This window comes from Perognathus longimembris, chromosome 16, assembly GCF_023159225.1.
Source record: "Perognathus longimembris pacificus isolate PPM17 chromosome 16, ASM2315922v1, whole genome shotgun sequence".
Lineage (NCBI taxonomy): Eukaryota > Metazoa > Chordata > Mammalia > Rodentia > Heteromyidae > Perognathus > Perognathus longimembris.
This window is the reverse complement of record NC_063176.1, coordinates 56618367-56634302: the sequence shown is the minus strand read 5'-3', so window position 1 is coordinate 56634302 and position 15936 is coordinate 56618367. Positions and strand designations below refer to the sequence as shown.

Below are 15936 nucleotides of genomic sequence, written 5' to 3'. Positions count from 1 at the left end.
TCTTGGCCCGTGACTGCCGCGGTAGCTTCCGTTCCCCGTCCCCCGCCTGTCTTCCCCCGGCCTGCCCCTGCCTCCCAGGTGTGTGGGAAGACCCCACTTGTGTACGCCGGGAGCCCCCGGCGTGCGCGCGGTACACTGGCGCGGGCACGCCACCGTGCTTACTGCCCTGTGAGGCCAACGCCACCGCTCAGCCCGGAAGATGACAGTCGAGTTAAAGGCGTTCTTATTTAAGACGCTGGCAAAAGAAATCTCTTTAGGAAAACCTGCCCGGTTTCTCGTGAGGAGTTAAATCCCAGCTCAGAAACACAGCTGGGCGCCTCGAGGGTTTTGGGGTTTCAGCCTGGGACAGATGAATTTAATTTGTTGTTATATGAGTGTATTAATCTTCTGTGGTTTTATTAGACCTCTCTCCCAAATGGAATGGATTTTTCTATAAAAATCACACTTCCTTTTGGAGAAGTGTGACACTAATTTTATGGGACCATCTCCCGAAAGATGACCTGCCAGTGGCCAGACGTGTTGCTCCCGAGGGCGCCCCAGCCTGGGCTCCTGGGTTGGAGCTGCCCTGCGTGTGGGCGAGCTGCAGCGCCCCCTCCGGCTGGCACACCTCGGGGCGCAGAGGAGCTGCCTCCCCCCCCCGTCTTCCCGAGCACTCCGCGGCTAGCCCTCGCCCCAAGCCCTCGCCCGTGCCAAGAATTGCCGCCTAAAGAGTTACCATATTCAGAAAGGAGAGCTGCATTTCCATCTGTATGTCTTGTGTGCCAGCTTCAGGTCTTGAACTCAGGGCCTGTCACCCAGTGTCAGGGTGTCGGGGGCCGTGGGGAGGCGTCGCCCAGTGTCAGGGTGTCGGGGGCCGTGGGGAGGTGTCGCCCAGTGTCAGGGTGTCGGGGGCCGTGGGAAGGCGTCACTTTCACCCACTGTGCCCCACTCCGGATGACAGGCCACCTGGAGGAGGAATCTAGACCCACCTGCACTGACTGTGGAGGCTGGTTATTTCCGGTGGACGTTTGCAGGCTTGCTCACCCGTGATGGTGGGAAGGGTGGCTGGCCCAGAGCGGCCTCTCTTGAAGCTGGGTGTGTAGAACAAGATAGGTCTTCTCGGTTGGTGGGAGGGGGCGGGAGGGGGTGGGTTGTGGTGGGTTGTAGCCGACTCCCTTCGGTCACTGAGTGTTGAAGAGAAACAGCAAGGCACAGAGACAGCGCCGAACGCCGCCTTCCTCTGTGTGTACGCCGTGATGTCTAGTCCCGTAGAGAAGTCTCCTAGAAACTTGCGCTCGCTTCCACTCCGAGGAGGGCAGGAGGCTACGGATGAGGTTTTGTATGAGTTTGAGTTTTTATGATTGCAGTTTCATCATTCAGCGAGTCTTGGTCACTTTTAGGTTTGTGTGACATTTGTAATCAAAGCACTGTTTACTTTTGAGAATGACGGTGAAAGCCTGCGAGCAGGGGCGACTTACTGCGCCTCGGTTTCCCCGTGGTTTAGAGTTGGGGGGAGGTGCCGGCGGGGTACGCTGAGGGCCGCCTGTGAGCGCAATTGAAAAGCGCTGGTTTCCCGCCTTTCAGAGGAGGGCCGCGCACGCGTAGGTGCCGGGCCGGGGTTTGGGTGGCAGGGAGAAGCCCGTCGGGCCCCGGCCTTAGCTCTGGCCCCGCTCTCATCAGCCCGCCCGCCGCTCAGACAGCTGCTTGCTGCTTGGCTTCTCGCTTCTCCTGTGTGTGTCTGGAATGGGCCTCCTGGCACTTGTACGGTGGGGTTGTGGGACAAGAACACCCGTGGACACGGAAGCGATGGCGAGGGACAAAGGACTGGGGGGGCCTGTGCCTTCTGTCCCTCCAGCTCGGGAGGGCGGCCCTCCCCCTCCCCCAGCCCCTCCTCTCCTCAGCGCCCGCTAGTCGTCTGCTGCCCTCCTCGCAGCACTTGCGCGCACAGCGCGTCTTGATTTGCATCTTTGGGTGTGGGTGCTATTTATAAACCATCAGGCGGGCATGGGAGCCTGTTTATGGCAAGCTGGCGAATTCAGCAAAACACGGAGCAAATCTGTTGGCGCAGTTTGCACGTGCCCGGACGCCCGGCATCGAAATAAACACGCTCATTCGTCCGTATTTTAAGTACTCTCTTAAAATGAAACAACAAAAAAGACATCCAGTCACTGGCCAGATGGTGCACAGAGCTTTTTCCTGGAAGCGCGTGAGCGTGTCTATCAGCCATCTGACATCTGAAGCCATCTTTAAAACAGTGCCGTGACTGTCCGGGCTGCAGCCTCCCCTCAGAGAGGAAGACCCCGGAAGAAGAAGCACACGGGCTTCTGTCAGTGAGGCTCAAGCTCTTCCTTTGGTGCCCTAGTTCCCGTTTTCATGTTCTAACGTCGGCATCCCCCAGCTGCGGGGCAGGCTCTGGCCTCCGCAGCCTTCCCTGTTAGCCTTGCACACGCATAGTCGTGCTACCTTTGGCCCCACCTGCAGACAGGACGGAGCCGGTCCCTCGGGTGAGGTTCTGCACCCGCTGAGGTGCTGTGCGTGCGTGCGCGCGCGCGCGCGCGTATGTGTGGTGCGTGTGAGCGCGTTTCTGGAGACGGAGCCCGGGGCCTTGCGCGTGCTGAGCACACGGGTGCTGTGCTGCTGAGCCAGCCCCGCATCTTCTCAGACTGTCTGTCACCGTCTGCGTCACCCGGGCCGAGGGCTGGACTGCGCCCCGGGCCTCACGCCTGTCATCCCCGCTGCCCAGGAGGCTGAGATCTGAGGATCGTGCTCGGAAGCCAGCCCGGGCAGGAAATCAGTAAAACTTTTATCTTCAGTGTACCACCAAAAAACTGCAAGTAGAGGTGGGGCTCAAGTGGTCGGGCAGCAGCCTTGAGCGACAAAGCCCAGAGACGCCACCCAGGCCCTTCCGTCCCTACGTCTGGTATGTAGACGAGGCATTGGCTTTCATAATGCCTACAATTTCCACTTCCCTCATGTGTTTTATTAAATGTGGAAGGAAGTAGGGGTTTGGGAACGGTGATTTTGGAAAATATAATCAATCTGAGGTATTGCAGTTGCTGTGCAATTCTGGGTCTAGAATTGAGGCGTTTCAGACTTGGGTTTAAGGTGTGTCTCCAGCCCTGTGGTTCAGGCAGAAATTGTCATTTTGGATGGATGCATTTCTAGCTCTGTGTTCCCAGAGAGGTCTTATTAATTTTAAATTTGCATGGAGGAGCAGCAGATGGCAGGGTGTGGTGAGTGGCTAGCTGTTAGGTCATTGATAGCTTTTCACTCCAGTGCATTAATAGAGCTGGGATTTGGGGACTGGAATGCCTATGGGGACCTGGCCATTATCGTCCCAAACCAGCTGGGGCCCTGCCCCCAGGCTCACAAAGATTGCTCCTGTGACAGTCAGTCAAGACGGATGGTTCCGTGTGTGACATCATCACATTGTATCTGTTCCCCCGGACACTTGGGAGCAGAGCTGCCCAAAGACAGCTCCTTCCTGTGAGGCTTCGCACCTGTGGTTTTAGAAGTTCATAACAGGTTGGAGTCTTCTTTGTGAGAGGCTGTGTGCTTGTTGACGGAACCGCGTGGTGCTTTCTCCTGCATGATCTTTGGGACTCCGTGCGTGAAGTGGGTGAGCCTCCGAGTGTAACTGGGTGTTTATGGGATGTAGGTGGGGCCTGAGCACCTGACAGACATTGTTGATGAAAGCGGCTCCTTTTAGTTCTCCCAAATTCACGTAGCTCCAGGCTGAGGGTCCCCTCCCCAGGATGCACGGGCCAGAAGTCCCCTGCTGTCTGGGCTCCTGGCACACATCCGCACTGCTGGTCGCTCATCCCCCGTGGGAGTCTGTGATCGCTCTGCGGGAGGCTTCCACAGACTCGGTCCTGGAGTCTTTTCTTCTCTCGGGCTTTTAGCTTTGGATGCTGGCCCTGAGTTTGGGGGGGAATGGCCTCCATCATCCAGCCCAGCACCTTCTGGGCTTTACCTGGGGAGCTGGCAGGGGTGGGGGGGGATGCCCTGCCTGCCATCCCTACCAGGCCTGCCTGGCTGCACCCCTGCCCCTTCCCGCTCCTCCCACACACCCAGGCCTCGCCTTGAGGTTGCTGAGACCGTGGGTGTGGGTGGCGCCGCCTCGGTGCCCGCCGTCCCAGTGGGGATTGTCCCTGTCTCGGTAGGATGGCATCAGAGCCAGGAGGTGCCAGGCAGGATCCGGAAACGGTGCCGCAGGGAGGTGTGTTTTACTCCCCAGTGGAAAGCTGTGCACACAGGCGGTGCCTGCACTGTGGTGTCAGAGGGTGGTGGACGAGTGGGCGTGTAGCTGTGTGAGTCTGTGTGAGTGTGTGTGTGAGTCTGTGTGAGTGTGTGTGAGTCTGTGTGAGTGTGTATGTGTGTGAGTGTGTGTGTGTGTGTGTGTGTGCGCACGCGCGCACTCTCCCCCCGGCGGGGCGTTTGGTGGGCTCGTGATGATTCTAGTACAGCTTCTACAGCGTCAGGATTTACTCAGTGTTCATTTGCCGCCGACCGCTGTACTTGTGGACGGTTGATGGTCTCCCGGCAGGGCCGTGGCGGCTGTTTGCTGCGGTGTGCTCCTGAGGGAAGCGTGTGAGGTTCAACCACTAGCAGCAAAATCCAACCGGGTCAGCCGAATTTGTAAGTCATTTGCGAATCATTGATGTAGTGGTGAATTCTTCAGCCCTGCCCCAAACACATAAAAACAAAACAAAACAAAACACCGTGAGGCGTCAGGTGGTGCTGCCAGCCAGTCAGGTGGTGCTTCCAGGTAGTTGAAAACCACTCGCATCTGGGCCTCACTGCCCAGGCCTCCGGGCTCTTCATCGTTCTGTGGTCACTTGGCCCACGGCCCGCTTTCTGCTGTGTGCCCTCCACTCCTGCAGGGCTGGGGACAAGCGCAGTGGACAAGGCCTCCCAAACCTCCTCTTCCCAGCCCCGGCTGGGAGGCCTGCGGGGTGGGGGCGGGGGGGATCGCCGCTAGAGAAGGCACTTGTGGGACAGGTGTTTTTGGTCTCTGCCCTTCTTGGGAAAAAGATGATCTGTGACCCCGTCCTTTACCCGGCTCCTGCTTCCAATGAGAACAACACCATTTCCCTATCGGTGTGTTTCACATGATGGGATGCGCAGCCGCGGATGGTGGCCTCCGCACCTGCCGTGGTGGCCTGTCTGGCCAGCGTGGCGGGCCCTCGCTAGCTGCCGCTGACGCTAAGCGGCCGGACCGGGCACACAACACGCGCCGCTGTGGAAGGCCCGTAAGGTGGGCGGTGGCCGAGGAGGCTCCCTTCATGTCCCCTGTCCAAGTATCAGTGTGTGACTGGAGCGCCACACTCGTGCACAGGGTCCTTCCTCCCCAGGGCCACTGGAGCGCCACGCCCGTGCACACGCCCTCCCCAGGGCCACTGGAGCGCCACGCTCGTGCACACGCCCTCCCCAGGGCCACTGGAGTCCCACGCCCGTGCACACGCCCTCCCCAGGGCCACTGGAGTCCCACGCCCGTGCACACGCCCTCCCCAGGGCCACTGGAGTGCCACGCCCGTGCACACGCCCTCCCCAGGGCCACTGGAGTGCCACGCCTGTGCACACGCCCTCCCCAGGGCCACTGGAGTGCCACGCCCGTGCACACGCCCTCCCCAGGGCCACTGGAGTGCCACGCCTGTGCACACGCCCTCCCCAGGGCCACTGGAGTGCCACGCCCGTGCACACGCCCTCCCCAGGGCCACTGGAGTGCCACGCCCGTGCACACGCCCTCCCCAGGGCCACTGGAGTGCCACGCCTGTGCACACGCCCTCCCCAGGGCCACTGGAGCGCCACGCCTGTGCACACGCCCTCCCCAGGGCCACTGGAGTCCCACGCCCGTGCACACGCCCTCCCCAGGGCCACTGGAGTGCCACGCCTGTGCACACGCCCTCCCCAGGGCCACTGGAGTGCCACGCTCATGCACACGCCCTCCCCAGGGCGAAGCATGGAAAGGCAGAGTCGTAGGAACTGTCTCTGAGGCCCGGCCCTGACTCCTGAAGACACGGGCTTCGCCTCGCTCACAGTATCCATGGCTCAAAGCTGAGGACCAGTCTCCTCGCTGGTGTGGCCTGTGGCAGGGACCCCCTGGGTCGTGGTCCCAGCAGATGCTATGGTGGGGGGAGCAGGAGGTGATCCTGGAAGCCTGAGAGTGTGTGTGGGGGGGCAGTGCTGACTTCCCGCTAGGCCCCGCCTCTTAAAGGCCCCACAGCCACTTGACACAGATCCCCACCCCAGAACCCACGGCCCCTCGGGCTGCATCCAAACCATAACATCGTGTGCTGTGAGCAAACAGATGGAGCAGAGCCCCAGGCCGGCGGAGGGAGAACACAGGTTCATAGAGGGAGATGGTTGGGTCCTCTTCTTTAGCTCTTTACTTGGAAAGAATTCAGGCTAATGGAAAAGTTGCAGAAAGTGAAAAGAATGCCTGTCTGCCCTGTGTGCGGAGCCTGCAGACACTGTAGAGCCGGGTGTGGAGGCTGGTCTGTGTAGAACAACCCCCCCTTCCCGCCCCCCGCACCCCTCCCATGTGGGGTGGACGGGGAGGGGAAGGCTGGTCTCCGTAGCCTGGGGCAGGGCTGGCACTGAGGCTCCCGGTGAGGAGTGTGACCACCGCGCCCCCCTCCCCCCGCCCCCCACGATCCCCACGCAGAGCCTGGGAGACTGGCTTCTGGGTTGGGTGATGACAGGGACTGAGGTTTTAGGGGTGACAAAATAGACGTTGGCTGGAAGCTAGACAACAGGGTGCTGTATTGGGATGGGAAATGCTGTGTTTGGGGTCACAGTGGTGAGGCCAAGAAATGTGGGGGAGAAAAAGCAGAAGGCAAGACCCCAAGAAGCTGTCTGTCAGGACGGAACGGCCGCGTTAGCTGGTGAGCAGCGCAGACCTGGGCGCCCAGGGCCGGAGGGCGGCCGAGGCTGCCCTGGGGCCCAGCTGCTGCGTGGAGTGCCGAGGGCCCTCTGTGCCCTCTGCCCTCTGCCCTCTGCCCTCCCCTGCCACGCACCTGCCGATGCCCCGAGTGCTGCCCGCCACGCTGCACAGGGCGCACACCGACTCTGGGGTTGCCGAAGCCCCGTTCTCCCTGTGACTTGCGCTCCCCCTCAGCCTCTTCCCAGATTTGCTCCCCTAATTCTTGATCCTCGCCCCACCTCCCCAGCTGCCCAGCGCCTGAGGTGCGGCTTTCCAGAGGGTTCCGCTCCCCTCCAGAGGCTGTGGGGATAGGAGCAGGCGGAGGCCTAAGGGGCGGAGGGCCCGCGGGCTACTTGGGAGACTGGACTTAGTTTCCCCAAAGAAACCAAGCTTGCTCCGCGCCGCGGCTGGCCCGCCGGTGTTGCTGTAGTTTCCCGCCGCTCGTGAAGGCGGCGGTAGTCCTCCGGCTTCCTTTCTACAGGCGGCCGTGCTGCTGCTGCTGGGTAGTCGTCAGCGGCGGTGGTGGGCTTTGTGCAGTTGAGGACGGGGCGTGTTTACACGAGGACATCTAAACCCGAACGCAGACGAGAGCTGGCTTCCCGGGGGGGGAGGCGAACACCGCGGAGCAGGACGGAGTCCACGCTCATTCCCCGGGTCTCGCTCATCCCGCCAGCGCACCAGCTCCCAGCCCCGGCTCGGGGTGAGACGGCCGTCCTCTCTCATTCGCTTCCATCAACATCCGGCATATGTTACCCCGTGCACCGTGCCCACTGCCCCCACCCTGTGCCCCCCGACTCGGTGAAAGAGCCATCTGCCGGAGAGCCAGGCAGACAGATGGAGCCTCGGCCTCCCCTCCCCAGGGGGCTGCCGTGGGCCTCACACCCTGGGGCCCAGGCCCCGTCTCTGCCTGCTGACAGCAGCCCCCCCCAGCCCTGCCCCTCGTGCCAGGGGAGCTGTGATGGACGTGGAGCTGGACATGGAACCCAGAACCCCCCCCCCCCGCCCAGGACCAGGTGGCTGCGGCCGCAGGCGTCCCTGGTGGCTGTGCCGTGGACGGGCCCGCGCGTGGAAGGAGCGGGTGGATGGAGGAGGCAGGACGAGTTGGTCCTTCTGTCCCCTGTGGTGCAGACTGGGTGTTTTTAAGGGCTTCCTCTCAGCGCCCCCAGACCTGCCCTCGCTAGGCGGCTCCCAGCGAGGCCCTCCCGGGGCCGCCCTGAGCTGACGTTCCTCTCCGCTTCTCCCCACGGCTGCCGGGGCTGCCGTTAGGAAGGGGTCCTTTGACTTGGCCTTCACGCGCCCTCCGTCAGGTTTATTTCCCCGAGCGCCCAGCGCGCGCTGGAGCCAGCTTCCGTCTGCCCAGGGCGGCCTGGTGGGGAGGCTGCGATCCTCTCCCCTCTCCCGGGGCGCAGGCCGGCAGGAGGCGCCCTCACTGGGGAGCACTCCTGCAGGGCCGGGCCTCCCGGGGCTGGCTCTGCACACGCAGGGCGCCCGCTCTCACCACGGCTGCCCCCTCGAAGGGGGCCGTCATCTCTGGCTCTTGCACAATAGAGAGAGGATTACCTCCTCTCTTTTGCTTTAATTTGGTAAGATTCTGGTGTGTGATGGCGCGCTCGTGTGTGTGTGTGTGTGTGTGTGTGTGTGTGTGTGTGTAGAATCTGTCCTGGGGCTTGAACTCAGGGCCTGGGCGCTGTCTCTGAGCGCTTTCACTTAAGGCTAGCATCCTCCCCTGTGAACCACAGCTCCGCTACCGGCTTTTCCTGGCGCACTGGAGCTAAGGGGCCCCTGGATTTGCTTCCCTGGGCTGACTTTGACATGGAGCCTCAGATCCCAGCCTCCCGATTAGCTAGGGCTCCAGGCGTGAGCCGCCGATGCCGGGCTCGGGGTGCGTGTTAGGCTTATCATGGCGGTGAGCCCCGCGTCCTCCGGAGGGCCCCGGGAGGTGGAGCTGGCCTGGAGTCCCCTGGCCCGAGGGCCTTGGCGGTGACATCTGTTGTTGGCTGTGCCCAGGGATCCTCGTCTCGAGTGAGCACCCAGAGGTGACGGGACCCGAGGCCACCACGGTCTCCGGGTTCAGCTGGGCCCAGGACGGTCTGCGCCGCCGTCCTGTGAGGAGTGATGTGGAGGCGGGGCTCCCGAAACCTCCCCCCCTCCCTCACGCAGGCGGGGCCCGGGTCCAGCTGCGCTCCAGCCCAGGCGAGGCTGAGCCTGTGCGGACCTGAGACACCCCGACTTGAGCCCTGCTGTGTGGAGGGGTCCCCGCACCTGGCTGGGAATCCACACGTAGCCCGGGTGGGGCCGTGGGAGGGGGCTGAGGCTGCGTGGGTGTGAGTGTGTATCTGAACACTCCCCATGCAGGGCATCCCCGGGGGGTCAGCGCCGGCGTGGTGTGGGAGCTCCTCCAGTGGACCCGTGGGCAGCAGCAATGGCCTCACCCCCCGTTGCTTGGAAATGCAGACTCTCGGGCCACACCCCAGACGGGGGTTCCTTGACCTCTGTCTGGGAGGTGAAGATTTAGGGGACCCTTCTGGGGGGCAGAGAAGGGGTGTTCACTAGGCCTTCATCTCTGCTCTTGTGCGATTGAGTAGAGAAATGCCACAGCCCTGCGGGCGGAGAGGCAGCTGTGGCCGTCGGGAGTGGACGCGTGGCTGTCGGGAGTGGGCGCGTGGCCGTCGGGGGTCGGGAGTGGGCGCGTGGCCGTCGGGAGTGGGCGCGTGGCCGTCGGGGGTCGGGAGTAGGCGCGTGGCCGTCGGGGGTCGGGAGTGGGCGCGTGGCCGTCGGGGGTCGGGAGTGGGCGCGTGGCCGTCGGGAGTGGGCGCGTGGCCGTCGGGGGTCGGGAGTAGGCGCGTGGCCGTCGGGAGTGGGCGCGTGGCCGTCGGGGGTCGGGAGTAGGCGCGTGGCCGTCGGGAGTGGGCGTGTGGCCGTCGGGGGTCGGGAGTGGGCGCGTGGCCGTCGGGAGTGGACGCGTGGCCGTCGGGGGTCGGGAGTGGGCGCGTGGCCGTCGGGAGTGGGCGCGTGGCCGTCGGGGGTCGGGAGTGGGCGCGTGGCGGTCGGGAGTGGGCGCGTGGCGGTCGGGAGTGGGCGCGTGGCCGTCGGGAGTGGGCGCGTGGCCGTCGGGGGTCGGGAGGGGGCGCGTGGCCGTCGGGGGTCGGGAGTGGGCGCGTGGCGGTCGGGAGTGGGCGCGTGGCGGTCGGGAGTGGGCGCGTGGCTGTCGGGAGTGGGCGCGTGGCCGTCGGGGGTGGACGCGTGGCGGTCGGGAGTGGACGCGTGGCGGTCGGGAGTGGGCGCGTGGCGGTCGGGAGTGGACGCGTGGCGGTCGGGAGTGGGCGCGTGGCTGTCGGGAGTGGGCGCGTGGCGGTCTGGAGTGGCCGTCGGGGGTCGGGAGTGGGCGCGTGGCCGTCGGGAGTGGGCGCGTGGCTGTCGGGGGTGGACGCGTGGCCGTCGGGGGTGGACGCGTGGCGGTCGGGAGTGGACGCGTGGCGGTCGGGAGTGGACGCGTGGCTGTCGGGAGTGGGCGCGTGGCGGTCTGGAGTGGCCGTCGGGGGTCGGGAGTGGGTGCGTGGCGGTCGGGAGTGGACGCGTGGCGGTCGGGAGTGGGCGCGTGGCGGTCGGGAGTGGGCGCGTGGCCGTCGGGAGTGGGCGCGTGGCCGTCGGGGGTCGGGAGGGGGCGCGTGGCCGTCGGGGGTCGGGAGTGGGCGCGTGGCGGTCGGGAGTGGGCGCGTGGCGGTCGGGAGTGGGCGCGTGGCTGTCGGGAGTGGGCGCGTGGCCGTCGGGAGTGGGCGCGTGGCTGTCGGGGGTGGACGCGTGGCCGTCGGGGGTGGACGCGTGGCGGTCGGGAGTGGACGCGTGGCGGTCGGGAGTGGACGCGTGGCTGTCGGGAGTGGGCGCGTGGCGGTCTGGAGTGGCCGTCGGGGGTCGGGAGTGGGTGCGTGGCTGTCGGGAGTGGGCGCGTGGCCGTCGGGGGTGGACGCGTGGCGGTCGGGAGTGGACGCGTGGCGGTCGGGAGTGGACGCGTGGCGGTCGGGAGTGGGCGCGTGGCGGTCGGGAGTGGGCGCGTGGCTGTCGGGAGTGGGCGCGTGGCGGTCTGGAGTGGCCGTCGGGGGTCGGGAGTGGGCGCGTGGCCGTCGGGGGTGGGCGCGTGGCTGTCGGGGGTGGACGCGTGGCCGTCGGGGGTGGACGCGTGGCGGTCGGGAGTGGACGCGTGGCGGTCGGGAGTGGACGCGTGGCTGTCGGGAGTGGGCGCGTGGCGGTCTGGAGTGGCCGTCGGGGGTCGGGAGTGGGCGCGTGGCGGTCGGGAGTGGGCGCGTGGCTGTCGGGAGTGGGCGCGTGGCGGTCTGGAGTGGCCGTCGGGGGTCGGGAGTGGGCGCGTGGCGGTCGGGGGTGGGCGCGTGGGGGTCGGGAGTGGGCGCGTGGCGGTCGGGGGTGGGCGCGTGGGGGTCGGGAGTGGGCGCGTGGCCGTCGGGAGTGGGCGCGTGGCGGTCTGGAGTGGCCGTCGGGGGTCGGGAGTGGACGCGTGGCGGTCGGGAGTGGACGCGTGGCCGTCGGGAGTGGGCGCGTGGCCGTCGGGGGTCGGGAGTGGGCGCGTGGCCGTCGGGGGTCGGGAGTGGGCGCGTGGCCGTCGGGGGTCGGGAGTGGGCGCGTGGCCGTCGGGGGTCGGGAGTGGGCGCGTGGCCGTCGGGGGTGGACGCGTGGCCGTCGGGGGTCGGGAGTAGGCGCGTGGCCGTCGGGGTCAGGAGTAGGCGCGTGGCCGTCGGGGGTGGACGCGTGGCCGTCGGGGGTGGGCGCGTGGCCGTCGGGGGTCGGGAGTGGGCGCGTGGCCGTCGGGGGTCGGGAGTGGGCGCGTGGCCGTCGGGGGTGGACGCGTGGCCGTCGGGGGTGGGCGCGTCTTTCCCAACAGCCCGGGGCACCGTGGAGCAGTGCAGACCGGCAGGGACTGGGTGGCGCGGGCGCAGGTGGCTTGGAGGCGGCGGGTTTCTGCCGCACCTGGTGGGAGTCCGGGCACTCCCCTGTTCCCTGCATGTCACTGCCGATGGCAGGCATCTCGTCACGTCGGTCGTACGGTCGTACGAGGAGAGTGTCCTAGATGCGCTGTTTTGTGGCTGGCTGGGAGGCTGGAGGCCCTGGTGTTCTGACAGCCCCGCTTCTCTGAGGCCTTGTTCCCTCCCGCCCCCCCCCCCCCCCCGTCGCCCCACAGAGAGCCGCTGTGTCGTGCCTGGGCGGCCTGGTGGCGCCACGTCTGTGGTTCAGTGTCATCTTCCCTTCCTGTGCCCCGGCGGAGGGGCTCTCCATGCGACACTCGCGCTTTGACATGGCTTTCTTGCTCAGAGCCGGCACTCTACCACTTGAGCCCCGCCTCCAGCCCGACGTTTGCTGGTTAATTGGAGACGAGTCTGGCGGACTTTTCTAACGGCGTTGGCTTTGAATGGTTATGTTCAGATCTTTCTCCTGATACTAGGATGGCAGGCGCCCGCCACTGGTCCCTGCCTTAGTCCTCATTTTCTGGGCTCTTCCTCACCACGAATGGATAGTGGATCTTGCCAGGTCTCTGTCTACAAAGACAGTCCCATTTCTTCAAGGGTCTGTGAATGACATTTATTGATTTTCTAATGCTTCGCCCACCTCGTTCCAAGGACATACCCCACTGCTCCTAACATGCTATCATTTTGCACAGCTCAGTCCCACTTGCTAAAGTTGAGTCTGTGTGCCCGGGGGCATGTTTGGGGGTCTTTGTAGTGTCTTCCCCCCACCCCCTGAGTATTTGTATGAATTTCTCTTTAATTTTCTGCGAGACTATATAGCGAACTTCCTAGTATTTCTCCTGAACTGTTTGATGGCATTCAGTCGTGAAGTCGGTCCTGGGATTTTCTTCAGTGTAGTGCTGTGTAGGTGGCTTGTGTCTTCTGGTCCCCATCGTTCTGGGGGAGCTGCCCCCTTCATCTAAGCAGTTGAACATTCCAGTGTTCAACTCCATCCTGCTGGGATCCGGCTGTCTGGGCACCCGTGGCCTCTTTCCCCGAGGGACCCCACACACATCAGGGCAAGGACTGGGCGCTGCCCCGGGTAAGAGAGGGGCAGCTGTCGGGGGTCCGGCGCCGGGGGACAGTGTGGCCCCAGGCTTTGGCCCATTTGGATGACCTACCATGTAAGTTCGTTCTTTATGGTAAGCAACTCGACTTGCTAAAGTAAACGAACAGCTTCGCTTTTGAAAATTCAAGTTTTTCCATCTAAGCAAATTATTCTTGAAATTAGTAACTGTTCTTTATGGGGCGAAAACAAATGGTGAGACGGTGAGCCAGGCTGATGGCTCAGCCCAAGATGTTACTTTGTTTCTTATTAGCATACATTGGCTGTGCACGGGGGAGTGCCGGGACATATCCAAGTCTGTGTTCCGTGTTCCAACCCGTCCTCAAGATGTCCCACGTGGCAGGGAGGGTCTGAGCATGGGTGTGTGCTTGCGTGTGCTTCCGTGTGTGTGTGTGTGTGTGTGTGTGGTGTGAGGCCGTGTAGCCCCTCGCAGAGTCCCTGAACTAGAAGCATGTGTGTGATTGAGCGCTGCTTCCATCGTCATGGTCCTCCTTTCAGTCCACTTGGTTTTACCTGCAGTTTCCCTTTTCTTTTTATTGTTTTTGCTTTTTTATTTTCATTTTTTGTGGGCCGGCCACTGTGCGTGAACCCAGGGCCCGGGAGCTATCTCTGAGCTTGTGTGCTCCGGGCTGGCGCTTCACCACGTGAGCCACAGCTCCACTCCTGGCTCTTGGGGTGGTGGTGGGGGTACAGGTTTCCATGGCCCGGCTGGCTCTGAATTACGATCCTCACGTGTCAATCTCGGGAGTGGCCAGGACTACAGCACTAGCCACACAGGCATCTGGCTACTTACAGTTTTGAACGCGATTTGGGACATCATGTAGGTGACTTTCTTCCAGCTTTATTTCTCTTAACTTAATTGATTTGTTATAATTTAAAAAAAATAGAGAGTAAAAAGCGTTTGACCTAGAAATGTTGGCTAGATCGATGGCTTTTGTTTTTGCAGTGTGGGGTTTGAACCCAGGGCCTTTCATGTACTGGATAGGTGCTCTACCCGCTAAGCCACGCCCTCCGCCTAGATGCTTTTAATTTACTTGCATAACATTTGCTCATTTCCTTACTTGAATTTAAGGGACGGCCTCTGTTCCCTTTAGTGCCACACATTTGGACCCCCAAGTATCTGTGCATGAGTTTGTTGTGGTGGTGTCCTCGTGTGTGTTTAGCACAAATGTCCGTTTGCTGCTCTGCTCTTCAGCGAGCCCAAGCTTCATCTCTCTCCAGCCGTTCTTCAGTTTTAACGACCTGGTAATCAATTAAATGGAGCTGAATGGAGCGGAGCGGATAGATGCAAGTGGAAGGCTGTGCTTTCAGGATCACAAAACTGAAAGCTCTTGTCAGCGGCTAGCATGGTTTGCGTCAGCTGCCTCCTCCCTGCCGAGGAGTCTGGACAGCCGGTCCCGAGGCGTGTCAGGTGGTATGTATTATTATGATCAGTTAAGAATAAAAAACATGTTCAGTCGGGCACTGGTGGCTCACGCCTGGAATCCTAAGCTGTTCACGAGACAGATCTGAGAATCAGAGTTCAAAGCCAGCCCAGGTTGGAAAGTCTATCTCAAATTAACCAGCAAAAAGCTGGATGTGGCGCTGTGGCTCAAGTGGCAGAGCACCAGCCTCTAGTAAACAGCTAAGGGACAGTGCCCAGGCCCTGAGTTGGAGCCCCAGTGTTGGTGTGGGGAGGGGGGCGGAAACTACACCATGCCAAACATTTGCCCATCTTTTGTTTTCTTACAAAAGAATGGAAGGCCATTTTCCATCATGACGCAAGTTATCCACGAACAAACGATTGGGACTTTGAAGGATCATGACACTTTTCCAGAAGAATGTGGCTGTGGATTTTTTTTTTTTTTTTTTTTGGCCAGTCCTGGGCCTTGGACTCAGGGCCTGAGCACTGTCCCTGGCTTCTTCCCGCTCAAGGCTAGCACTCTGCCACTTGAGCCACAGCGCCGCTTCTGGCCGTTTTCTGTATATGTGGTGCTGGGGAATCGAACCTAGGGCCTCGTGTATCCGAGGCAGGCACTCTTGCCACTAGGCTATCCCCAGCCCATGGCTGTGGATTTTGACAGTAGTGCCTCTAGGGCCTCCTGTGGGCCCAGGTAATCCAGTCCGGAAGCCCAGAACAAGGCCCCCCTCTCAGAAACCCTGGCTTTCCCCTGGGACCTGGTCTGTCTCTCCAGCTGCAGCTGTCAGTCTGGGCACCGCAGGCCGCTGACAGCGCTGTGTGCTCCGCGCCCTGGAGCGCGATCCGTGGCTTTAGGTTTCAGATGCACATTGAACTCCTGAGCCTTTGTTTACAGTCCTCGGTGGGAGTCCTGCCCGGCAGATCCATCCCTGTTTTCCTCTCCACACCCCAGAACAGAGGATGGGAAGCCAGGAGGTTGGGTGGCTAGAATCCAGGGTCACCCAGCCTTTCAAGTCGCGGCTGTGTTGATTTTTGAGTCTTAGACGTCGTGGAGCGGAGGGAAGCTTTCCACCCCGGTGCCGTCTGTCTGCAATGAGGCCGCTTGCTCCGAGGCCTGAGGTGGAGCTCCAGGAGGCGGGGGGGGGGGGGTGGGAACTGTCGCCCTATAAGGGAAAGTATGCAAGGGCCTCGCATCTCCTGCACGCAGCAGCTGGACCGGGCGTGTGTGTGGAGACGGCCCAGCCTGGGGGTCCCCCCCCCATTCCGTGAGAACGCCGCGCAGGACACCTGCAGGGAGAGGACAAGCGCGCGGGGGGGGGGGGGGACGCCAGCCACCTGCCTGCACACCGCCCACCGCCCCGAGATTCACGCTAACCGCTAACGCGAGGGAGACCGTTTGGGGGATTATTTGTTTGCTCGTCACACAAGTAGGAAGAGCTGGAGCGGGGCCTGCGGCTGTGCGCGGAGCCTGGGCTTCGTGCAGGGCGGTCGGGCTTGGCCAGCCGAGGGCAGGGCGAGGCTCGCGGTTGCTTCCACAGGCGGAGGGTGAGCG

The 15936-nt window shown here is 62.9% G+C and overlaps 2 protein-coding genes across 2 annotated transcripts in view; both read right to left on the bottom strand.

The window, feature by feature from the left end:
* Afap1 (actin filament associated protein 1) overlaps nucleotides 1–15936 on the bottom strand; it is a 56781-nt gene that overhangs the window by 38353 nt on the left and 2492 nt on the right.
* On the bottom strand, nucleotides 9416–11941 carry LOC125364557 (extensin-like). Its single transcript, XM_048364150.1, has one exon. It carries the CDS (start codon nucleotides 11939–11941, stop codon nucleotides 9416–9418), a length of 2526 nt encoding a protein of 841 aa, XP_048220107.1.

Coding starts and splice junctions, on each gene's coding strand:
- LOC125364557 (XM_048364150.1), bottom strand. CDS start 11,941: ATGCCTGCCATCGGCAGTGACATGCAGGGAACAGGGGAGTGCCCGGAC.